Source organism: Petaurus breviceps, unplaced genomic scaffold (assembly GCF_028583685.1).
Source record: "Petaurus breviceps papuanus isolate PSGF00001 unplaced genomic scaffold, PetGlider_PUasm1.0 175, whole genome shotgun sequence".
NCBI classification, from domain to species: Eukaryota; Metazoa; Chordata; class Mammalia; order Diprotodontia; family Petauridae; genus Petaurus; species Petaurus breviceps.
In genome coordinates, this window is record NW_027185764.1 from 51,144,839 (window position 1) to 51,171,960 (window position 27,122).

At 37.8% G+C, this 27,122-nt stretch overlaps 1 protein-coding gene across 1 annotated transcript in view; it reads right to left on the reverse strand.

Annotated features, from left to right (window-relative positions):
- The window catches only part of ELL2 (elongation factor for RNA polymerase II 2), a 93,643-nt gene extending 67,365 nt beyond the window's left edge, over positions 1-26,278 (reverse strand). Inside the window, exons 1-2 of the mRNA XM_069085143.1 lie at positions 25,990-26,278; positions 5,825-5,872 (exon numbers count right to left, since the gene is read on the reverse strand). Of these exons, the coding sequence (XP_068941244.1) occupies positions 5,825-5,872; positions 25,990-26,142 (201 nt within the window). The 5' untranslated portion in view covers positions 26,143-26,278. The remainder of the gene's footprint in view (positions 1-5,824; positions 5,873-25,989) is intronic.
- Positions 26,279-27,122: the final 844 nt, after the last annotated feature.

The following is a 27,122-nucleotide window of genomic DNA, read 5'->3' on the forward strand; positions in this document are numbered from 1 at the left end:
TGGTGATGTAACTATGAATCATATTTTTAGTTTCTAAATTGAATTTGTTGCTAAGAAATGCAAGAGTAAAATAAATGCACACATGCATGAAATCTAAGAATATTATTAACTCTGGTTAGCTCTTGTAAAATGATACTATGATATTGATTATAATGAACTAAGGAGAAGTTAGATTGTTAAAAGAAGCATAAGTGTGGTCTAATGAACAGGCCAACAGTTCTTCCTTCCTGGTACAGACAGACATTCGTTCTATCTTCACATTCTCCATATTCTTCACTAGACAGGGACAGCGCATTATAGTGATTATAGTATTTCTCCTTCTGTCAGTCAAACTCTTTGAAACAGCTGTCTGCATGTACTATCCTTACTTTTCTCATCTTTCCTCATTCCTTAACTTTTGGTAATCTGGCTTTTGACCTCATCACTCAAATGAACTGCTCTCTCCAAAGTTACCAATGATATTAATTTACCAATTCTCATCTTTTCTCAGTCCTACATGGTTGGACACTCTCTCCTAGTTTTTCATGACACTATTCTCTCCTGCCTCATCCCACCCCCTACCCCCAACAGGTGGAAGTTAAGTGAAGACCACTTCATCTTGGTCTTCTTTGCTGGTTCATCATGTATATAACATTTCCTAACTATGGGTGTCCTATCTTGGGTCCTATCTTCATTTTCCCCCTTAGTAATCTCAGTAATTCCATTATCTCCCACAGGCTTAGCTGTCATATCTCTATGCAAATGACTCCTAGATCTATACTCAGCCCTAGCTTCCCTCCTGATCTTTAGTCCACATCACCTCTTACCAATTGGATATTTTAAATTGGAGGTCCCAGAGACATCTTAAACTCAACATGAATGAAATAGAACTCATGAACTTTCCCTCAAATCCCTTCCCCTCGTTATTTCTGCGGAAGGCACCACCCATCCTTCCAGGTTCATAACTTTGGCACTATTCTCACTCTTCCTCATTCCACATATCTAATCAAGTGCCAATTATGGCTGTTTCTACCTTTATGACAGCTCTTACACTTGACTCCATCACTTTATTCACAGAACTACAACTTAGTTCAGGCCCTCATCTCCTCTCATTTAGATTACTGTAATAGCCTCCTAATTGGTCTCCCTGCCTTGACTCTCTCCCTATTTTAATCCATCCTACAATACTGCCAAAGTAAGTTTCCTTATACACAGACCATATGACTTTCCTACTAAGAATCAACTTAAGTGGCTTCCTATCACCTCCTCAATAAAACTAAAATCTCTTCTATTTAGCTTTTAAAGCCCAATGCAACCTGGTTCCAATCTCTATTTCTAGCCTTCATGGATATTACTTCTCCTCCCACCCTGGGATTCAATCAAACAAGGCCTTCCCTTTGTTCTTCACTCAAAACCTTCTATCTCTCATCTGTGTGCCTCAAATGCATTCTCTCTCATACATAGCTTCCCTTAAGATAGAGAGTAAATATTATCTTATGCATGAAATCATTTCTGACTTCCCCCCAAATGCTATTGCTCTCTCTTCCAAACTACTTTGCATTGTGTATGTATATGCAAACATACATATGTATCTATTAACTTTATATTTATGCTGTATATATTTTTAGATTAGAACATAAGCTCCTTGCAGGTAGGGATTGTTTCATTCCTTGTATTTGTAGTCTAGCACAATGCCTCGCATACACTAGGCACTTAATAATTACTTGTTGATGGATTGTATTATGCCTTCTCACTCACATCCAAAGATCACAAAAATATCAGATATTTATTTTTTAAAAAATCAACCTCTAAAATACAAATTGCTGGGACTGCCCATGGTAGATACATTTTTGGTATCTAAAGGAATTGTGTTCTGTACTTTAATAAGTTTATGAAGAAATGAACATGAAACTGAGAGGCTTACCACGTTACTAATGCAGTCCTTTGAATTAAACAATTTTAGCACACCAATACAATAATTCAAAGAGTTCTAGCAAAAAAAAAACTATCTTTACTGTTTAATAATATTTATCTATAAAAAGAAACTTAACAGTCACTGTAAAAACTTTAGATATGAGCTTTCTGGGTATGGGTTTGAGAACTTGTACAAAGATGATTTGTTTAATCAATCAGAATGTGAATGCTGCATTTTTTCAAGAGGTTTGTAAAGAGTTCCTGACACATACCAGTTTTAGAAAATGGAATTCCCTATTCTCATTGGAACATTTCCCTGCTGTAGCACTTAGTGCTTTATACAAGGACAATACAATTATGTGAATTTCTTAAAATAAGAGAATATTAAAACCTATTCACACTTTGTACACTTTAAATACATTTGCAGGAACTATAGTATTAGAAGACCAGGGAATGAAGTTATTCAGAATTTTCACTAATTTAATTAAAATGAATTATTAGATAAACCATAACTTGTTTGACATTTCAGTTTGTGCATATTTAGAGAAAAATTTAAATGTGAACATGTTCAGACACAAAAGTGAAATATACTTAATAGCTAAACTGAAGGTTCATTTGTATAAAATGGAAAATGCTGGTCTCCTAAAGACATTACTAAAAAACAATGGCACGATAACAGGGAAAATCTGTATCATGAAGGATTCAGCACAGGTCTCAGCAGGTAAAACAGAAGAGGCGAGCATTCAGTTTTAAGATGCCGCTGGAATTTTAACAACATTTCAATTCATCTTTGAATAGGCCTATAAACTAAACAGGCATGACAATTAATGAAGATTTTAAACCAAGGCTAACACCTAAGGAATGTAACATTGTTAAATAATACTGCTAAATCCCTTCAATGAAAAGGCATGAATATCTCAGAAATGTCTCAACCACTTTCCTGAAAGAGCTACTGAAAATTTCCTTCAGAAGAAAAACACAGGAAGGAAATATAAGTTTATGGAAACCATAAAATTTTTAAGCCTCATCTATATAGCTTGGCATAGTGAATAGCCATACATGTATTCAAGAAGATGTTGGTTCAACTCTTGTTCCCGATACACATCTCTGTGTCCTTGGGCAAGTCACTTAACTTTTCAGTGGCACAGGCTGAAACTACAACAAACAAACTGTAATTCTTCATTAGTGGAGAATATTTTCAAACTGGGAATTTTCTATACTGATGAAATGAGGGGTTTGGGTACCATTCCCCCACCGAAAAAAGGTCTACTTATCACACATAAAAACTTCATAAGCAGATATTCCTTTAGGAAGGTTTATACTAGTTTATTTTATTACCAGTCTCTAAGATAAAAATAAAATGGAGGAGACTCAAATTTATTGTTTCACAAATTTGCTGTGGGTTTTGCCAACCAAAGCTATCTTCCCAGCAATGAATCTATTTTTACTGAGCCCCCAAGTAGTACAGAGAGCTCTGCAAAAGGGAGGAAGAGGTGGGTGGGTACATGTTACTAAACAATTCTGAATTCACATTGTTACCAGTTGAACTAGTTCAAGTGTTTGGAGGGGTGGGGGTGGGAGGAGGTAGAAGAGGGGAAGTAGAAGGGGGAGGAAGGTGTATGCTCTGAGTAAATAAGCAAGACCAAAAGTCAGATCCACCTGTTTGTTCCTTATCCTTAACTCTCCAGTCCCCAGAAGGAAGGAGAAAAGGTCTGAAAGGCAGCTGGAAAGATTCCGAAGATAAACTCTGTAATTCTGCCCAGGGCCTGGAGGTAGCTAGTATTTCACAGAAAAGTCAACCTCCTTCATAATGCTTGAGTTACTAGTGCTAAATTAAACTATAAGGACTAATTTGGAACACTACAAACCTCAGCCTTCCCCCATCCCTCCAGGGTCAGGCCAGTATGGTTGACTGGTCTGGTATCTCCCTAACCAATTGTGTACCCTCCTTAATTGGGAGGAGACAGGAAAATAGAAAATGGACAAAGAGGTCTGAGATATGTGTCTGCAAAGGAGGGACAAGCAGATTTGGCTCTGACTCATATTATTCTTCTCTCCTCTCCTCCCTATTGTGGTGGTGAAAATCCTCAGAAAGTTTAGAACTGTATCCCCATGAAAGTGAAGGACTTCCTATATATATATGCCTTGGGATTGTTAAAGGATGCCATAAAGATTCACATATTAAAAGAAATTCTTCTAAGCCAATGAACAATATTAAAGAGTCCCAGATTCATAGTCGAAGAACCAGGATTTGAATTCTGCTTGGGCTTACTACCTTGTGCGACCATTGACAAATCCTTTGGTTCCTATATCTATAAAATAAGGGAGTTGGACCATATCTCCAAGTTCCTTTTCAAGCTCTAAACTTCTCAATCGTAATTAAACCAACATTCTTTAAGCTTTTTAAACTACTACAACATCATTATGCAATGGGGCCTAGCAATACAATGCCTCCAGAGCAAAATCCAACCTATAAAGCTGCTTCATCTTACATCTCATTTGTGGGGTGTCAATTATAGAAATGCCAAAGGTACCTCATCATAAGGCTCCTATGTACATGGCTCAGCCCTAACATATATGAAGATTTTTACTAAAGAGGAACAGAAAAATGTCCTATAACATAGATTTAAGGAAAAAAAAAAGGGGGGGGGCTACAACTTATTTCTTAAGAACTGGTTTCAAGATATTCCTTGGTCCCTGGAATTATTAAAATTATGAAAAGGTATACAGAGTTTTTACTTTTTTAAACTAAAATATAAAACAAAAACAAAAATGCATTCCCTTTATGAAGCTAAAAAAAAAAGGCAACAGAAATAATATGTACAAGTAGCACCAAACAGAATGTTTTCTCAATTCCTTTTCTTCTTTGGCAAGAAAATCAGCCTCCAGAAATGTATGTATTTTAAAAAACACGTAACATAACGAATGCATAAGACAGACACACAAAGGAGGGGATTTTAATTTGAAAATATATGCAGAAAATGAACCTATTTGCTTTTCCATAGAATTAGTATTATTTATATTTGATTTCTTTAATGTTTTTATTTATATATATATGCCATCAATTTTAATTATAGGTTTCTCTTTAATGAATATACTATGTCTGGAGCTTCTGTCATTATTCATGTAGCTAAGTGAAGCAATAAAATAAACAGAAAACTTTGCTATCATCTTTAAATGTGTATAAGAAAATCTTAATTTTCCATTCATATATTATATTTATACACTTCAAATAAATTTTGAAACTTTGCTATATTACACTCAATACTAATGGCAATTAGAGAGCTATAAGCTGTTTATAAGTGTTTTTAATTCCTCAAGGTAAAGCACAGAATCATAGTATCTTGTGATATGGACCAGCTCTCTCTCACTGTAAGAACACCTTCTACAACATTCCTGAAAAGTGGTTGGTTATCCAACCTCTGCTTGAATAATTCCAGTGACAGGGCTCTCACTAATTAAAAAGGAAACTCATTACATTTTATACATCTCCAAATGCTAAAAAGTTTTTCCAATATTTAGTTATGTTATGAATTGGCATTTCTTTCATTTTAAAACATTAATATTTATATTTTCCTTATAATTGTTAATTTCTTAGGGTATCATCAAATGGATCTGGAATATTATATGATCAGTTATACAGCCTATAAAAATAATAAGAGTAATCCATGTTAATCCTCTATTAAAAATCCTTTTAGTAATTTATGGTTTAGTTACATATGTCTACTTTCTTACTTTAAATTCAGAAAGGACAAACAGCCCAAGTGCTTATCAAACCAAACCACAAGCAAAGAATACCTAGTATCCTTAGTTATCACTGATTGTAAGAGGAACAGGTGAAAAAAAAAACAGATTAGAAATTTAAACATAATAGGTAAAATTTTTCTAAAAATGCTTTCCTAAAAAATTATAAAAGGAAAAGAATACTCACCCCTTGGAGTCCTTGAAACTGAATTGAAGGTCTGGAAGGAGTTAAATTCTGTTAAGAAAAAAAAAAGGCAAAAAAACCACATCAGTCGGCTTGTAACATAGTAATAGCCTCTTAAAAACTTCAAATCCTTTGCAAACTTGGTAAGGATACATCTCACAGAAAACTCTTACTATTATCTTACTTTCGACAGAATTATGAGACTAAGGCGACATGATAAAAGATAACAGCCTTGTTTGAACTATAAAACCTAAAAAAGTTTCCATTTTTAAATTTTTTTCCCTATACTGACTAAATTTGTTGATAAGAGGCCATAAGAATATATATTCTTGCTTAGTTTCTCAAAAAATTTAAGAGAGTGGGGAAAAAAGAAACCAAACAGAAATACAGAAATGTTGCTCGCTAGTGTAAATTCAGTAACTAAAATGCTCCGGAACATTTGGTGAAGACTCTTTTTATCATCTCCTTTCCCATTTTATCAGGGATGAAACCAAGGGCCAGGTCAATACATGGGGTATTTAGGTCTCTTTCTTCTCAAGGATCTAGTTCCAAAAAAAATTTTCTGGTATAATATTTTCAGTTCTATTATAAAATTTGTTTATGTCCTTTATAATTTGGGTTGAATACTTGGTCAGAAAATAATGTTATTTTTAAACATGTAATTTTAAAAGATTTGTTTCGTTCCTAAATATGATCTATCTTGGGATCATTTTTAGTGGGGAGGAGATAAATGAATCTTCCAAAATTTTAGTTTCAAAAAAATTTACTTCTACTTTTTGTATGTTCCCATGTCCCCCAATCAGGTTGTAAATTTAAGGTCAGGAACTGTGTTTTAGTATCCAAGAGTATTCATTCATTCATTCAACAAACCCTGTTAAACACTAAGTTGGCAGTACCCAATGTTTGTTGGGTTTGTTGAATTGAACATATTGATTCCCTGAAGTGAATCTACACCTCATACTCAGTGTAGAATAACAATTCTGACACAAGACTAGAAAATACTGAATACAATTTCTTTCTATAGTATTCACTCCTGGTACAGATAAAAATATACAAGCATGCACAAACACTTCTATGCTCTTTCTCATGGACAGTTATTTGGTTTATTTTTTAAAATTTACAATTTATAAAAATTTTCTTCACATTGAATGAAGTCAGTAATATATGGGAGTGAAAGTCAGACATACGTAATTTAGCAGTGCATGTTTCAAAGGGATTATTATCTTTATATAAAAAGTAAGGAAAACATCTATCTCTATTTCAATGAAAATGGGATAAAAATAAAGCTTTTTGGAATAGTATTACATGGCTAGGTGCTATAATAATAATAATAATAAAAATAACATTTATATAGTGCTTACTCTGCAGCAGTCACTACCGTTAGCACTTTACAATTATCTCAATTGATCCTCATAACCACCTTGAGAGGTAGGCGTTATTATTACCCCCATTTTACAAATGAAGAAACTGAGGCAAAAAGAGTAAACAACTTGTCCAGGGTCACACAGTTAGGAAGTGTCTGAGGTTGAAAACAAAATTATGAAAATTATTAACATAGCTGCTGCTTTTAGTCTTACCAACAAAAACCACACTTCTTAACAAGCAAATTAATTTTTTGGTTTGGGAGCTATGGGCGTAAAACTACTAATTCTGGGTTATCCATCTGTCTGTCTATCTATCCATCCATCCAACCATCCAATTTTTCCTACTATCTTTCACAGTTAAACTGCCAGAACAGAGGTGGTCTACTCCTGCCTGCCTCTGACTTCACCATTCCATTAGAACTGCTCTCTAAGGTCACCCAATGACCTTTACATTTCTTATATTCTTAATATTCCATGTAGAGAGATTATTACTTGTAATCTACACAGGTAGCTAGCTAGACACTTAAGACACTGCTGGACGACCCTAGATAAGTCACTTAACTTCTTAGTCGAAGTTTCTTCATCTGTAAAATGGGGATGATAATTACAGTACTTCTCTCACGAGGTTGTTACAAGGATCAAATGAGGTAACATGTTAAGTGCTTTGCAAACCTTAGTGCACTATATATGTTAGCTATTATTATTACTATTAGGTACTTGACACTAATAGACATCATTTTCTTTTTGAAATTATCTTGTCTCTTGGCATTTGGCCCTACATCTTTATGTGGCTTTTCTTCTGCCTCTGCCTCTTCTTTCTCCAGCCCTTAATTGCAGTTATCTCAAAACTTCCATCCGTGGTCCTCTCCTTCTCAGTCTATATTTGTTTCATCAAGAAGCTCATTACTCTTAGTTTTAGCTACTATCTTTAAATAGCTTTCCCCAAATCTACATCTCTATCCTGATTCTGTTACCTCTCTAATCTTATGACTCCAAATGCCTAAAAGACACCTTTGTAAGTATATACCAATTTCTCCTTATATAAAATACTGAAAATTTACTTTCTTCCCTCCCAGCCTCCATCAAAAGAGGAGCCCTTTCTCTATTTCTACCAATGACAACTATGAGTATCCTGGTCCCATCGATTCACAATCTTCAGACTTATTTTTGGTCTTATTTCTCCTTCAATCCGCACATCAATCAACAATGTATTAATACTTAGGCCCAACACCATACCAAGTATGATGAGAGATACACAAATATAAGACATGATTCCCTGGCTCTGAATAGTTTATGATATAGAACAATGAGGTATAAACTATGTACCAATTATAAACATAGTAATTCTGAATGGGAGAGACCAGAACAAGCAGGACAAAGTAGCTGGGGTAGGCTACAAGAAAGAAGGAACTGAGGGATGGATAACAGGGAGCAGATAGATATAGCATGAGCAAAATCAAGTCAAGGTGGGTATGTCTACAGGGGGCAGGATGGGTATGATGTCTACTAGAAAGAAAGTTTTGAATTGGGAAATAATGGGAAATAAATTGATAGGTAGAATGGAGGTGAAATTATGGAAAGGTCTGAAAACCGAGTAGGGGAGTTTAAATTAAATGAAGCAGACAACAGGCAATCATAGATTCTTGAATGGCGGACAACTCCTACACATTACAAAGCAGGGTTGGGGGGGGGGGATGAAGGATTATATTGAAAAACTAGGTTCACAGGATCATATATTTCAGAGTTAGAAAAGACCTCAACTCCTTCATTTCACAAATGAAACAGTCCCGGAAAGGTGAAGTGATTTTTTTTCCCTTTGTTTTTGTCCCAGGCTGTTGCCCTTCACCAGAAGAGTTCCTGAGCTCTCTTGGTCAAGCCACCTTTATCCCTCAATCTCCTTATCACTCAAAACTCAGTATTTAGCCTTCTAAGAAAACTTTCCAAACTATACTCACTCCATGCTGATCACTCCCTAGCTTCTAGTTTCAGGATACTTAACTATAATGCTATACTAAGCACTAGAGAGACAGACTGAAGTGGAATAAGGCCAGGACTTCAGAGTGAGAAGTCTTAGAAATCTCTCCTTTAACATACTAGTTATTTGCCTGATAAATCATTTAACTCTTCTTATTTAACCTTATTCCTTCATATGTAAAATACCTAGAGTACTTAATTTACAGGGTGATTGTGAGAATCAAATTAGATAATGCATGTAAAACGTTTTGTAAAATCTTGAAGTGCTATCTATACTAATGTCAGCTATTATTACTGTTCATTATTATTGCTTTGTAATTTCTTCCATGATGAGTGACTTGACTCTCTAGTGATAATGTAAGCTCCTAGAAGGCAGGTACTGTGTCTTCCATTTCTATGGTTACCTAATATATTGTCCTCAAAACACACAGCAGTTGCTTAAAATATAGTTGCTGAATACATGAATTTTAGGGTTGTGAGCCAACAGAATGCTTTGCCTAGAAATTTGTAAAAAGGCAGTTATCTTTCCAGAATGGTTCGGTACAGAAATAGAAAGATGGAGAAAAGAACCTTTTCATCATCATTTTGGTATTTTGATTCTAAAGAAAACTGACTTTTACATAATCATTACAATCTTTCTCTTGCGTAGTTAAAACACTTTTGACATAGAAAAAAAGAAAGCTCCAAGAAGCAAATCTCTGTCACTAAATATAATTCTAGTAATAAGTCTACTGTAATGGAACAGACTTCTATGGAATTATATTCTCATTTTTCACTGAAAAATAAAAAATCTTACAACTAATAAAGGAGCCTTGCATACAAATTCAAGTATGCCAGAATAAAAGTTCTTTACTAAAAAGCTACAACAGAAAATGTCTACAAGCAGAATGACTTAAAATAGTCTCAACTATTATACTGTTTCAAATTCTGATTCTAGACTCACATACAATCCTGGACTGCAGCTCTTAAATGCCATAAAAAATGCAACAGGAAGAGACAGGGAGAACACTCTATATCACATTTTATATATCTAAAAGCTCTCCATACTGAAGGTACAGATATTAAGAGTAGTGCATGAAGTCTTGAGAATGAACACCATTATAGTAAACTCTTCTGTTAAGAATATTTTTAGGTGTTTAGCCTAAATCTAAACAAGACTTGCCTGTGGGGGCTATAACACAAAGAAAGACAAATTAATTGTGTGCAGATTTAGATGGCCAGAAGGAAATGGCATATCTCAAAATGATGAAACCACAAAGGAAATTTACACTGAAAATTAGTTAAATGTTAACAAAGCATTTAAACTGTCAAACTATACCTAAATATCTGCACCAAGTAATACTTTCAAGGGTACAAGTAGTTTTGCAGTTAGTATTTGAAAAAAAAATCTGATCTCTTATCTATCTATAAGTCAGAAAAGAAACTGAATTGCAAATTAGACCTAGGGAAACTCCTTTTTGCCAAATGTTCCAACTGCCAGTATGTGATAAATGAAATGTTATGGATTTGTTAATTAAGGTTCCTAAACTGTTCCTCAACCTCCTACAGTCAGAAGGAGTGGGGAACATTGCTGGGGTGGGGGTGCAGAAAGCCTACTCAGGAGTCAGGAAGCCTTAGGTTCAAGTCACAACCCTGACACATACTTGTACTAAGACAAATCACTAAATTTCTTGTCCCAGGCTATTCTCAAAAGCTAAAAATTGCAAAAAAGGGGCTGATTTGCACTGATAGAGGGAGTTTCCTCAAAGGAAATTCCAGTGCAACCATAGGTCCAGCCCCATCCCACTTCATACAAAATTTAAAATATTTTAATGTATTAAACAGAAACAAAAACATAGCTTTACCTTTCTACATGACTAGCTCCAAAGAACTGAAAATGAGTACTAATCAATCAGCAAGTATTTATGAAGTTCCTACTACGTTCCATACAAAGTGCTACATGCTGGGGGATACAAAAAAATAAAACAATCTCTTTATGCAAAGAGTTTATATTTTAATGGAGGAGACAAGGATGTATAAAAATACATATAGTATATTTACATATACATGTAAAATACACAAAGTATACTTACAAGGTATAGAGATAAATATAATAGAAGGCATATATACATACAAGGTAGTTGGAGGCGGTACTAGCAGTTGGGGGAATTAGGAAAGGCTTCATGTAGAAGATGATACTTAAACTATATCTTACAATAAGAGAAAGATTTTATGAGGGATAGGCAAGGAGAAAATACAGTCAGAGCAGAGAGGTTGGAGATGGGAGTATTATGAGTAAGGAACAGAAGGGAAAGTAAGTTTGACTCTTCCACTGTGGGGTGGGGGGAAGTATTATCCAATAGGTTTGGAAAAGTAGGGTGCCAAGCGACCAGGTCGTGCAGGGCTTTGAAAGCTGAACAGAGAAGTTTTTATTTGCTCATTGAGGCAATAGGAAATCAAGGGAGCTAACTTGAGTAGGGGAGTCACCGGGTTAAGATCTGTGCTTAAGGAAAATCGTCATGGCAGTACTGTGTAGGGTGAACTAGATTAGGGAGAGACTTAAGGCAGGGAGACAATTCGGAGGCTGCTGCAGTAACGTAGGTTACTCTTGGTGGTACAGGCTTAAACTAAGGTGGGAGCTGTGTGAGTGGAGAGGAGTGACATACATGATCCAGAAATGGCCAGATTTGGCAATTAACTGGATATGAGGGATGGAGTGAGAAGCCTAGGATAATGCTGAAGTTACTAACCTGACAAATTGGAAGGATGGTGGTGCCTTTCCACAAAAATCGCAGAGGAAGGGATTTGGGAAAAAGTTATGGAGTTCAGATTTAGACATGTTGAGGTTAAAATGTCTTTGGGGCATTCAGTTTTGAAATGCCCAACAGCTAAGTAATAATGCAGGGCTGAAGCTCAGGGAAAAAACTGGGGCTGTGTATCTGAAGCCAAGTCATGTGCATGGAGAGAGATGACAGTTAAACTCACAGGAGATGAGGGGACAGTGGAGAGGCACGTGATGCATGTGAATGTTCTACAATGAATTATGAAGCACCATAAATTAATAAACCTTGTAAAGGGTGTTATTAAATAGATGTACAAGAGAAAAAGACTGGTTGGTTGATACAGCAAGAACACCCAATGGACCACCTCTGTTCTACTGGTAGCCTCTTCATGTCGAGAGAGAGGAAGGCCTCACGCAGCATGGTGGCTGAACCCAGGGTGACCTTCTGGGTCACCTCTAAGCAGCTCCTTACCGGACACTTATCTCCCAACTCCAAGCATTTTCATTGGAATTCCTTTCCCTCTCACCTCCCCTGTCTAGCTTCTCTAGTTTTTATCAAGGCCCAGATAAAATCCTACCTTTTACAAGAAACCTTTCCTAATCTCCCTTAATGCCAGCCCTCGACTTTTGTTGATTACATCCCCCTGGCTAGAACATAGCTGTTTCCATGTTGTGTCCCCCATGTGATGGTGAGTTCTTTGGGAGGAGGTCCTATCTTTGGTTTTTCTTTGTATCCCTAGCATTTAGCCCAGTGCCTGGAACACAGTAGGTGTTTAACAAATGCTTACTGACTGAATGATACCGACAAGAGTCTGCTCTCCTGGGGAGGTCACCCACAGTCATAGGATCACAAATCCTTGGCTCTTAATAAATATTTGTTGATTGAGAACTACCTAATTATAATATCCAAGTTGACCCAGAGAAGAAAGAGAACAATCATTTCCCTCCTTTCTTTGCATAGGTTGAGGGCTGAGAACATGGTGCACTGTAAATACTGTCAGACATGGCTGCTATGTTTTAATTGGTTTGCTGAGCTTTTCTGTTCCCTGTTCCTCCACTCCTTTTCCTTCTTATATATGGGATAACTCTCTAGGGATGGTTAAGGAAGGAGGGATATATTTGTAAATGAAAGTGATGTAAGAACAAAATAGAGCAATAAAACAAAATGAATAATGAATAAAATAAAATTTAAGAACAAAATGAACTGGTTGAAATGATCCAAAAATTAGTAATTAATAGATTGGAAGACTTCTGGCTAAGATAGCTGCCTGAATTGAAGTGGGCTACCCAGCTTTCCTATTTATTTCAGCAAAACCCTGAAATTCTCACTAGACTAAAAATGATCAAGAAAACCAATAAGAAAGTACAGCACAGTAAGTGACTTCTTCCATCCAGAAAGTACATATAAAATGTCAGCCAGCCGCCTGTGAGCAATAGAAGGGACCATCAGCAAAGCTAGTGCCATGGACAAATAAGCCTGCAGCTTCCCAGCTCACCAGAGACCTGAGGGCCAGAGATATTCATAGCCTGCAGGGGCTTTCTATCAGGAGGCAGCAAGTGAGGGCTCTCCCAGAAAGCCCCAGGGTAGCTATAAACCTACCAGGTGGCCTTTAGGAGCCGGGTGGGGGGGGGGGCAACAATGAACACAACTCTGGGCAGGACAACCAAGAGATCCCTTATCACTCATCCGGACAGACCCCAGACCCCAGGAGGCCCTTAAGATTCAATGCTCTAAATCTCAAAGATGAAGGGGTGGGAAAGCCTAACCCAAGAAAGAGGTTATCAGTCCAGGAACCCGGTTGACACTGGGCAAGACTAAGCCAGGCTGACCACCCCACCCAAAAAGCAATGCAGTAGACAGAGCCTGTTCCTGGCACAAAGACCTAGTTTAGGAAATAAAGCTGGAGAGATGGGAAAAAAAAAAAGACAGTGACCAGTATACAATTAAAAAAATTAAATGTGACTTTCAAAATGAGAGTCACTCCATAATGACTTGTAAGCAGAGACTTAAAGGGAAAAAAAAAAAATGGATGTTCCAGAAGAACTACAAATACTTAAAAGAAATTAATCAAGAGATAAAGAAATGAAATAAAAGCTATGAAGCAAAGAGATGGAAGGAAAATGTATGAATTTATGTCTCATAGAACCTATTTAATCTATTCTAGTTTTCAGGGAGTTCATTACTTGGATAACAGTTAAGTTACCACTTTTTCTTTGTAAGTCAAGAGCAGAACAAACTTCTTTGATCCTGAAGGGGAAATTAGAAGAAGAAAAGCAAAGAACTAGAATCTGAAAGGTTGTTCATCAGCTGGTGAATGTCTGAACAAACTGGTGTATGAATTCAATGGAATATTATTGAGCCATAAGAAATGATGAAAGAGATGATTTCTGAGAATCATAGGTAGTATGAACTCATGCAAAAGGAAGTGAGCAGAACCAAGAGATTATGCAAGCATAACAACATTGTAAAGAAAAACAACTTTGAATTTAAGAACTCTCATCAATGCAATGAACAACTATTTCTCCAGAGGAACTATAGTCAACATGTTACCCACCTTCTAACAGAGAGACATAACATTTATTGAGATAGCTACTATGTGGATTTGTTTTACTTGACTATGCTTATTTGTTACAATGGGCTTTTTCCCCTCCCTTTCCTTAGAAATACTGATTCCCCCCACCCCCAAAGGACATTGAGACATTTTTTTCAAATGCACAGAAAAGCAGAGGGATATTCAGGAGGAAACAAAGACACACAAGACAATTTTGAAAGTGGTATGTGGAATTTATTATCTGCTTTAAAAAATACTCAAGTGGCATAAAATGAAAATTCAAACTCAATATTCAATTTTTTTGTGTGCTATACATGGAAATGCCCTTTTTTGGTGTTTAGATTCAAAATTTAAAGGTAATTTTAAGAAGTCATTGGATTGACTTCAACTTTGAAGTCTTCCCTACAGATCTATCCTTATCTCCAAGCTGTTCAATATTTTTATTAAAAACCTGAATGTAGGCATAGATGTCATATACAAATCTGCAAAGGAAAAACAGGACTAAAGATCATATAATTTTAGAGTAAAAGGATACAAGACAAAAATATTTATTTGCTCATGTTATGAATTCTATTTTGTTAAAAGTTAGGGAGTTTGGGTTAAAATACTGCCCTTCATGTTGTGTATTTATTCACTTGTTTTTTTGATGACTAGCTAGAATAACTGACTGAAATAAGATGAAAATTAGTAAGAATATATTCTGTATTTGGATTTTTAAAAATTGCACAGGTATAGGATAGAGGAGGTAAAACTATACAATTTTGTTGAGTTGTTTTGGTATGTCTGACTCTCTGTGACCCCATTCGGGGCTTTCTTGGCAAAGATACCAGACTAGTTTGTCATTTCCTTCTTCAGCTCATTTTACAGATGAGGAAACTGAGGCAAACAGGATTAAGTGACCTGCCCAAGATCACACAGCTAATAAGTATCTGAGGCCACATTTGAACTCAGGTTCTTCTGACTCCAGGTCCAGAGGTCCATAAAGTAGACAATAGTTTGTATGAAAAAAATGTGTTGGGCTTTCTATGACTGTACAAAAGTGGAAAGGACTGCCATGGTAGATAGTGGGTTCCACATGTCTGGAGGTCTTCAAATAGCATCTAAATTCCTATTTGTCCAGGATGACTTTAAGGAAATTCTTGCTCAGGCAGGAATTGGATTAGGAAGCTCTTTCCAACTCTGGAATAATTTGGTTCTATGTTGCTGAGAATCCCTGGCAGGTTTCCCCTTTCTATTCAGCATGTTTCTAGGTTGCCTCCAGCTACCATGATTTTATGCACATAAGGAACTTCACACTGATTTAGGACACTTCAATCTATCCCAATGCTATTGCTGTAACAGACAGTAACAAATTTTGTGGGCAAGCATGGTCCTTAGTTCATTTTAGGCTGGGGCAAATGTTTTCCAAATTTTGTCTATGGAAATCTAGTGTTTGAGGACTAATGATGAATTCAGGAGGTTTTCCTCTTTTCAGTAGAGAGGAGGTGAATTTTAAGAGCAAAATGAGTTCTGTATTTTGAGGCATGACCAATCTGTTAATTTGTTTCCTCCCCCTCCATTTCACTTTCATGACAAATGAATGAAATCTGCTATTCTGGGATTATTCATGCCATTCCTTCTCTACAGAGTTAAGAGGTAGATGTATTATCACCACATGATAATTTTAAAAGAGGTGTAGGCTATACAAACCATCATCATCATTGGCTAGTCTTTCCCTTTTTCTCCATCCAAATGACTAAAATGTAGATGGCAAAGAACTTTTTTCTCTTACAATACAGAAAAAAGCCTTAAAGTTAAGTCTAACGATACTTCTCACTGCTTCACTGGCTATTAGGATAAAGAGTTAGGATATATAGTTTCCTACATTTTAGTAGAATAGATCATGTTCCCTCAAGAAGTCTACAATACTACTTAAAGACATTATTTTTAAAAAACATTTTATTTTTGACAACTTAACCAATAAAAAATGTGGCCAATGTAGTTAAATATCTAGCTGGGGAAGTATGTCTAGGGACAAGGGTAGCAATGAGAGTAAATGCTATGATAAAACACAAAACAATCTTACAACCTGACCATCTTGTGGTGAAATCAAATACAATCAACCTTTACTTTCCTGTGTTCATGGTAGGGGAGAAGAAAATAGTGACAGAATGGATATGAAACCTACAGAGAATCCAGATTCTGGCAGAGTAAGAAGTTTCTTTATATTAAACTTTTACTAAATACCCCCTTTCAAAGGATCAGAAAATCATACTACCCAGCAGCAGCAGGAACAACAACAACAACTAGTATTTATATAGCATTTTAGAGTTGGCAAAGTATTTTGCCAAATCTCATTTTATCTTCACAACAACAGTGGGAGGTAGTTACTATTATCCTCATTGTATATGTGAAGGAAACTGAGTCAGACGGAAGTGAAATGGATGTGCCCAAGGTCACACAGCTAGTGAAGTACCTGAAGCTGGATTTCCAGCTCAGGTTCTCCTGATTCCAGGCCCAATGCTCATCCCACTGTGCCACCTAAATGTGTCCTAACTCTTCTCTGCACATGTGCGGGAATCACACTCAGCAATTTAAATAAAAGACGCCCTATGTCCAGCAAAGAACAAGTTGACTGATTTCTAATTATTATAGCAAATCAAGATTCAAGAAAAGGGTTAAAAAAAAATCCATTCTTTGTTCCACATAACAAAAATGATAAGGATTTTGTTTCTTTTATTTGTTTTGGAATTAGGATTTTAATCCCCCATCCAAGAACAATTGTAACTTGAAATCTTAAAAGAGTTGCCTGAGCCACTGAAAGGTTAAGTGACTTGTCCAGGAGGAAACAGCTAAGGTGCATCAGAGGTAAGATAAACCAGGTGTTCCTAATTCCAAAGCCAGTCTTTCATCATTATATTACACTGTCATTCTATGAGGAGGAATACTACTAAATAATAGCTATTGAAAAGAAATATTTATTGTAGACTGAATATTGAGTATCAAAGATTTTAGCACCATTTCAATGTTAGGATTTCAAATGGCTCAACTTATGAGAAATTACTGTCTGTAGCAGTGGCTAAAGAAAAAATGAGCTCTTGTGAATCACCGTTTTACTTTGCACCTCATAAGTGCAATATCTTTGCCTTTTTTTTTTCAAAAGAGAGATCCACTTTGGCCTTTTAATTGCTTGATCAGTTTATCTGTTCTTCATAAAGGAAACAACAGTTCAGTTCCCTATGATCAAGACCAACAGGGCTGAAGATTTAGAATGAAAAAAAGCATTAAATAAGCTTTGCTTAGAGGTAGGGTGGTACTGTAGAAAGAAGGCTGAATTTGACAGGAGTCTAGGATTTAATCCTGGCTCGGGTTCATCTGTAAAATGAGGAGGTTGTAATAGGTAATTTTTAAAAACACCTTCTCACTCTCAGTATACAGGCCTATGAAAAGGCATATGGTTTTATATTGAAAACTTAGAAAGCTTCCATAGCTTAAGAGAGAATCCATAGAACTCAGCTTCCAAAAACACATCTGCATTGATATTATACACATATTGTAACTATAAAGTGTAACCAGCCGGTTTGCAGATAGCTAAAGAAAACTTGGCATTGTTTTAACATATGGAGAATATTTAAGAGTTAACACTGAGTTTAAGTTATAGTAATCTCAACACTAACCTGGATCTACAGAATAATGTTTTCCACCCTTTAGATATTCTGGAAGAAAAGTCCCACGATATACATATAAATAATATAAAACTGGATTTTCCATTTGTAAAGGATATGTTCATTAATTCAGCAAATAAGTATTAAGATAAACAGTCAGGGGTGGGGATGGGGAAGAGAAAGGTCTATATTCCTTGGTAAAAAACAAAAACAATCCCCATACCACTAAAACTGTAAATAGTTCACTTCATAATTCTGATTCCCAAAAGATACATACAAAAACTGTCCTTAACAACAAATAAATTGATGATTGAATAATATTCTTGTTTTCTTTCAAAATACAGGATTTTATAGATCTGATACCAGTACCTTCTCATTAATATTTTTATTGAGCTAGAAATATCTATTAAATTACTCAACTATCCTTTTACAGTATGTGTTCCAAGGTTAGTCAGCCATTCAACAAGCATTTAATTAAGTGCCTACTATGTTACAGGCACTGAACTAAGCACTGAGGATACAAAGAAACGAAAAGGACAGTCCCTGCTCTGGAGGAGTTCACAGTCTAACGGGAGACAACATACAACAAAACAACCATGTGCAAACAAGCAACATACAGGATAAATAGGAAATAACCAACAGAGAGGAGTCATTAGAATTAAGAGGGATAGGAAAAGGCTTCAGGCAGGTGAGATTTTAGCTGTGACTTCAAGGAAGCCAGGAGGCAAAGTTTTTATTTCTTTTATTTTATTGCCTAGATTTGTAATTGTATCCTCTATCACAGGATAAAATGCTGACAGGCAATATAAGTGGAAATGAAAAAATTTTTTAAAAAAGGTAGTCATGTAAAAAGTGTCTTCTTCAGATAAATATTTAGATCCCAAAATAAGTTAGTTTATCCTAGAGGAAAAATTAATCTATTGGACTGTTCTCGCATAGATTTTCTGTTGTCAAACTCTTTGACAGGTCAAACCCCATCCAGTGAATAAGGTTCATTGTTTAATAGAAAAATTTTCTGGCAGGTTACCTCAACAGACCATGAACCAAGTGTTGATAACTGGACCTGTATAACTTTTAAAAATGTATAATAAAAGCTTTATGTACTCAAGCAGTGTGTGTTTTTAAATTTCCTTAAAAAAATTCTTAAACTAAAAGAGAATGAGACAATCAAAAGACATTGGAGAACAGAGATGGAGGGGCAAGGGAAAAAACAGTTGACTTCTTTTTTTCAATAGTTTAATCATTAGACTTAGAAATGGAGCTTCAAAATATAAATAAGGGCATATACCACAGTAGTGTAAAACTATAATGATTATCTTCAAGTAAAAATAAATTTTTTCTCTTAACAGAAGTCTTTGAAAGTCTTATGTATAATTTATTGAGGTTAAGCAATGAAGTCTGTCAAAAGGAACTTAAAACACTCATATCTCAAAATCTAAATCCTCTTAGCTATGAGAAAAAAAAGGCAAAGACAAAAAAATACCCATTACATCTAATATTTCTTTTCAGTTGGACTTAAGCAATATAACAACTTCCTAATTTCACATTCTGATATTTTTCTTGGTAGAAAAATCACTTTTCAAACCATCACCAAAAGAAGCTACTTATCTAATTATTCTTTAATTTAGCTGAAAAAAATTTAGTGTAATCACTGAGCTTTAATACTGGAAGGATTGTTAAAAATCCAGAGTCAAGATCTGTGGATTTGCTTTTAGTCATTTAAAAGTCATTTATGGTCTGACAGCAGACACATTCTCCAATAAGGAAGCACGACCCTATTTGTATTAATAATTAAATTACTTGCAGTACCAGTAGAACAAACTTCTTATTTTGAAAATGCTGGCTAAATGTTCTATATTCAAACAGAAGCAACCAATTACTTCTGGGTTTATGTTCCTGGATTTTTATACATAAAGTTTTAAATCATTTATATACTCATTATTTAATATACTGTCTTCCCCCCCACACACACACACACCTCATAATTAAATGCCAACCATAGATTCTGTCAACTGGGTTCCAGGTATGTACTTTCCAGGTTGTCAGTGGAATCCTTAGAACCAGTTCTTCCTGAAGGTTTAACATAGCCCATTGATAGCAATAACTCCACAGCCAAGCAAAATAGAGAGCTACAGCCTTCCAAGGTAACTCTGGCCTGGATTATGCTTCATATTTCCCAACAGTGATTTTGACGGGAAAAACCAGTTAGAACTGTGTTACAATGCTACCTGCTTTTTTTAAAAAAAGTTTTTTTTTTTAAACAACTCAAGGAGAAGGTTGGGTGAAATTAAGATAAAAATAATTTAGTTAGGTATGACATTTAAAAAAATGCATTGGAATTTTCAAAAAATTACTTCACACACATAAAAGGAAAAAGATTAGGTCATTTAAAAATGCATTACCACTTGGGATACTATTCCCTTTCAGAGACATCTTTTTTTTTTTTTACCTAGTTTCCAAATACATCCAGCCAAAACTAAGAAATGGTTAGGCTGTACTCTTTGTAAAATAAGGAGAAGGGTCTGGTTATTGCAAAATTATGCCAATGACTCAACAGTTGAAAATTATATTTTAGAACTTTTGTGAACTTGGACTGATCATAATCTAACAAGTTGAATGAACACTACTTTAATTTTTTTTAAGGAAAAACAGGGATGTAAAGGCTGGATGTTGTGGTTGTTGTCACTAAGCATATGGATAATTATTTCAGTATTTAAATGTCCTCTTAATGTATGTGTGTGAGTTATGTATTTATGCATGTATATTTCACCTTCTAATGCCACCTTCAAAAGTCTTTGGCTTTTCAGACAGCCAGGATACTGCTTTTTCAGAACAATTTCCTTTGTTATCAACTTTCAGTTTATCACTGAATGATCTATTCCTATGAACTCTCTATGACATGAAATCTTAATTATTGCCTGTCAAAAAGCTTGAGGTCAAGGGTGGCATTTCAAATTATTTTAAATTTAAAAATCCATATAGATAATTTACTGAACAATAATGTTGGCTACTCTAATTGAAGAGGGATTTTTGTTAATTGTGTATAAACCATATTTAGGGGAGACTGAGAAATGTTAGTAACAATTAGAAATAGAACATTGATGGGAGTGAGGGAAGAAGATGACAATCAAGAAACAGAGCATTAAGTCAAATCAAGAAGCATTTATCAAATTTATTTAATCCTACTATGTGCCTTGTATAATGCTAGGGATGGAAAGAAATGCAAAAGTAGTCAGTTTCCACAAGGAGCTCAAAACTATGCAAACAACTATGTTCAAACAATATATATAGAAAATAAATCGGAAGTAATCTCAAGAGTATTTACGGAGACCAGAAAGTTCTGGCAGAAGGTGAGATTTTAGTTTATCCTCTTAAATAGAATATTTAAAAGACCATTAATCCAATTTTGGAAACTTACTGTGATGAGGGTGTCAACTAGTAGATCTGAGTATTTTACTTCATTATTTAATCTAGGATTCAGAGTGTATATCAGTGTGTATTATGGTTCTATAGGGAAGTAGAGTGCAATTCAAACATTTATTAAGCCCCTAATAAGAGCAAGACATATTTACAGATAATCATTTTGTTAGTTTAAGTTCTGAAAATTTCTGCTTTGATATATATTGATTTAAGCCTTAATGCTGAGCAAAACCTAAAGATATCCATTTTTAAATGTTTATGTTTGAATTTGTACATTACTACCAAGTACTAATAAAAACAAGGCAGTTTTGTTCAAATGTAAAATTATTAGATTTTATAAAAGAATGTGTTAATGGATACTAATTAATGAATGTGATAATTATTCTTCCTTCTTAGAAATTAACTTCCACACAGATGTATACAGACATTGAATAGCTAAAGGAGCTTTAAAGTTACAAAGATTTAAAATAGAAATACCATAATTAACAGGAAGTGGACATACTAATAATATTGCTTTGCACATAGAGCTTAATAAATGCTTTTACATTCATTCATTCCTTGAGTATTAAATGTCTTTAAAATTTCCATTAAGGGACAACAATATTCAATTGATTGGATTGTCAGTGAAATGAAAGTAAAATGCACATGATTTTATATCTTCAGTTTCAGTACTCAACCTGCAAAATGATTTTTACTAGTGGTAATTGACAAACCATTTAACTCAAAACCATTTAACTAAAATTCAGTATTGCTCCTGGTGATGTAGTTAGGAAAAACTGATAAAAATTATATTAAAATGTGCTTTTTCCTAAATACTGGCACATTCAGACAGCAAATGTTTAAAAACTTCATGTCTCACTTGCCCTTTTCTTTATCCAGCTTACATTTACCTGCAGTTAAGAAGTCAGCTTTGCTAATGTCAGCAAATTATCCACATACTCATCTGCTCAAACATGTTTGGTTCATAATGCAAGTCATGAAAACCTTTTAAGTTAACACACTTACACATATAACCTGTTTCAAACTGTTTCCAGATTCAAATTGACTAGAAAATTTCTTATAAAACCAATTATCTCTCACTGCAGCTTTTTACTTGTAGACTTAATTTGTATACTTAAAAATCACACAGCATAGGAAAAAACATTTGACAATCTTTTCAACAAAAAGGAAGGCACTCGAGTAACTAAAATCAATTAATTTATTAGGGATGTCTTCTGAAGCAGTAAAGAATTGTGATTGAGAAATAAGAGATTTCAGAATTTTAATTAAAGCAAAGTGTTTTCATGAATTCTTTATGTTGCATAGTTCTTTTAGGTCCACTCACTACTCCTAAGAACTTTCCATTTCTTCTACTTCACAGCTCCCAGAAGTTCTTAAATTTATCTCCTCAAAGCCTCTCAATTTTCAAGCCAAAATGGATTATCTTGGAAGAGTGATTCAAAAGGACAAAGAACAAGCTTAATTTGGTAAAGTTCTATTAATTGTAATGCTGAAATTTCTGGCTCTTAGAAAGTTATTGTCCCTTTAAAGTCCTCAGACTGAGAAGTAATAATAGCTTTAACCTTGCCCAGCCTGAAGTCACTAGGGGGATGCTAGCTGCTCTGGCACCAATCTCTTTAACAATGAAGAACACAGGAAGGGTGAGGGAAATTTTATATGGGAAACTGAAGCTGAAAAATGGAATTTTTCTGTTAGCATAGGCCTAAATCTTCTTTGCTACTACACAACCTTCAGATACATAGGTACACTTCTTAATTACAGCTGCAGTTTAAAGTTGTTATAATTTATTCTGATAAGGGTTCAGGGTTAAAAGAGAACCAGACTGGCATATTTTTATAGATTAGTATACTTCTTTTTGAGGGTTACTGCTGGGAATTGTAGCTGCTTCTTTCCTACCAATCATTTGGCTGACTAGAATCAAAGTATTAGTCAGGAGGAAAAGAGCATTTCAATGCAGGGTGAGCTCTAAGATAAATTTGTGTCTGATTCAGTCTTTGTGTCTGATTTAGTCAGACACTACATGGGAAGAGGTTGCATTGGGAAATAACCTCCCATTAGCTGGTCTAAAAAAGTCAATGTGGCAGCTCCCTAGTTTCTGATAGTTCCCCTACCTTTTGAAACTCTTCCCACTTCCTGATCCATAGTGCCTAGGCAGCCTCACCCTGACTCATAGCTTTGCCAAGCATGTTAAAAAGTTCTGTTGGTGGTGTACTGACTGCCTGAGCTGTTGGTCTGGCCTTGGGATAGGAACTGGTTAAGCCCAGAGCTGGGCCTTGTCCTGTGGTAAATGCCAAGTCAGCAGGTTTCTTCCCCCTCCCCTTCCCTTCCCCCTCCCCCTCCTCCTGCACCCAGGAACTATGCACAGTACCAGCAACAGTTTTTCCTCCAGCCTGGTAGATGTGAGAAAAAGGGATCTTATGTCTAACCCATCCCACCTGGCTCCCATGCAGAGAGAAATAAAGGGACAAGAAAAAACAAATTTTTCCTTAACACCTCACTCTGTCCTTAACACAAAGAGTACACAAGTTTGCAGATGGAAGAGGAAAGTAACTTTATGGAAAAAGCCCAAAGCTAACACCACTAATATTAACCCCCAGACTGATCCAAGGACTCCAGTTAGCAGGCTAACCAATACCATAAAGTCACTGTGGAGAGAGGGTGATGGGAGATTTCCTTCCCTTCTCAGCAAGGATGATGGAAGATAAACTTTTCCTGCTACCCACGCCCAGAACTGAAAGCTGTGGGGTTCGAATTTGCTTGATCTTAACCCCATACTAGCCAGACATTAAAAGTAGGGGAACATTATAAGTAAATGCCAGAGAGAAAAGTAGGGAAAATAAATGGGTCTCCTTTCTCTGAGGCTCAGAGGTGGTGCAGGGCAGCACAGAGCACAGACTCTGAATCACTTAATCATCCTGCTATCCTCTAAACAGCACATCTCTCCCTATATGTCAGGGCGGTTCTCAGTTTGAGTGTGTCAGTATTTGTCATCCTCTGTAATCCAGTCTTTTCCCTTCACTTTGTATGTCTGTCTCTGTCTATCTTTCTGGGTGTACATATCTCTTCTGTTGAGACTGTCTTTTTTTCCTCTGTTGACCACACCTGTCTGTCTCGTCTTTCTCTCCCACCTCTACATGCCCATACTGTCACCCTCACGACATTGTTTTTGTCCATAATCCCTCTCTCCCCCCCAAACCCACTTTTCCTATACTTGAACTTATTCTCATCTCTTCATCTGCAAGGCTGCATTCTTCTCTTGCTGCATGTCTGTCTCCTAGCCTATCCTGCCCCCAAATCTGGCCTGTTTCTCTTATGTATTTCTTCTTTTCGCCTTTCCTTTAGTATCCTTCTGGGTAACTTTGTGAGCCAGTTCACATTTGTCTGTGCTCCCTCTCTATACATATTTCTCTGTCCTCAGCCATGGGGGGCTTTTCCCAGATCCCTAAATATCTGTTCTGCCTTTAGACTCCTCTGTGCACGTCCTTTCACTCTCAGTGTCCCTCTGGATGTCTGTCCAGCTGTCTCTCTCCTCTATGTGTATGCACTTCCACTTGTGAATTCATGAGTCCCTCTCTTCCCATGTCGGGGTCGCATGTGTGTTTTCCTCCCTGGGGGTGTCTCTGTGTGTACCTCTGTACCTCCTATTGCGCCTGTATCCCAGTTCGGTTCCTGTGTGCACATGCCCCAGCCTCGGGGTTCTCTGTCTCTGCTCCTCCTGCCTATGCTCCCGTCCCCATCGCTTCTCTCTCCCCCACGGGTGGGTGTACGAGTGTCATTCATTCTACTTCCACTTGCTGGGCGCCTCTGAATTACTCCCCTTTTTGCCCCCCAACGGGGCTTGTGTGCGCCTCACCCCCCCCAAAGTGCTGAGTGTCGCTTGGACAGCTGTCCCCAAGAGTGTATGACCGTGCCCGAGCCCATGCCCCGACCCTGCCCCTTCCCCTCTGTCGCCTCTGTCCCGGGTCTGCCGGGCGGCTCCCGGGCTCGGTATTCACTCTATCCCGGGGGTTTCTCTCCTTTTCGTCCTGTTGTCTGTGGGACGCCCGCTCCGCGGGGAGCGGCGGGTTAGTCTGTGTCCCTCTCCCTTGGGGTCGCGTTACGGACGAGGCGGGGTGGCCGCCCTCGGAGCCCCGCTCGGACTCGGGGAGCCTCCCTGCCCCCGCCCAGCTGCCACCCGAGGAAGGGGCATCTCGGACGGGCGCCGCCGCCGCCGGCCTGGAGCTGTCCGGGACTGAGAGAATCCTCCCGGGGCTGAGGCGGAGAGAACGGTGCCGGGAGGGAGGAAAGAATCCTCCCGGGGCTGAGGCAACGCCTGCCGCCCTCCCCGTGACTGCCCTGCCGGGACAGGACGGGACGGGACGGGAGCAGGCAGGAGCGAGCGGCGCAGCCCCCGCTCTGGAGCGCCGGCTCCGCTCCGCAGCCCAGCCCAGCCCAGCCCGGCTCGGACTCTTACCTTATGGGTCTGATACGTCTCCAGCGCCCGGATCGCCGTCTCGGTGAGCTTCACATGCAACACGGTGATGTTGTCCTGGCCAAGCCTCCCACACGACAGACCATATCGCCGCTCCTCCCGCAGACCCGCTGCCGCCGGCCCCCCCGCCGCCATCTTAAACTCCCCCGGGTGCTCCTGCTGCTGCTACTGTAGCCTCCACTGCGGCCGCAGCTGCTCCGGCTCCTGCAGCCGCCACCACAGCTACGGCCATCCCGCTGCTGACGTACTGTCATATACTGAGCGCAACTAAACCCTCCCGCTGCCCCGCGGCCGCCACGTCCCGCCCCTTTCCACTCCTTTCCGCCCCCCAGGCCCAGTCACCGCCTCTCGCCTCCTATCATTGGCTCTCTTACTTCAAGGCCCTCCTCCATTGGCCGCGCTCCACCCGGAGTGGGGCGGAGCCTCTAGTGGCCTCAGTTTCGCTTCGGGGACTGGATGTCAGGGAGCCGAAGGACTGACGTAGAGATGACGCGACTTCTTAATTATTTCTGACGTCACTCATGGAAGAGTTGGCCGGTGGGCCGCGATTGGTTACCCTGGCCAGTGGCTCTTACCTAATTGGGTGGCTGGATTTAGGCTCTGGTTACCTGGAACCGGAGCCCCTCCCAGGCAGGGAGTGAAAGCGGGGGTTGCCGGTAGTAGTTGGAGTTTTCCCGGTTTTCAGTGGAATGCCTGAACTTCTGTGTGGACTTTTGGGACGTGAGGAACCAGGGCTGAGTCAGGGGGCGGGCGGGGTAGAGGAACGGTTGGTAGTGGCCAAGTAGGGAATTTGCCCTCTTAAGGTTAAGAAGTCCAGGTCTTTCATGTGAGGACAGTGGGTTAGCTTGTCTTTCCCAAGCTCAGACGCTACGGCTTGGGGGCGGGGACTCTATGGCTGGGGGCGGGACTTTACAGCTTGGAGGCGGGGCCGCTACAGCTGGGCTAGGGGAACTGCGGCTAGGGGGAGGGAAATCTGCTAAGAAAGAGCGGACTCTTCAGGGCTCTCGTGCTACGAGGGGCTGCTAGAGCTAGGGGGCTGCCACCTCTGGTCATTTTCACCCTGAACCTGGAGTTGGTGCTATAGACTTTATTTGGAAAATTGTGTTAGTTTCCCT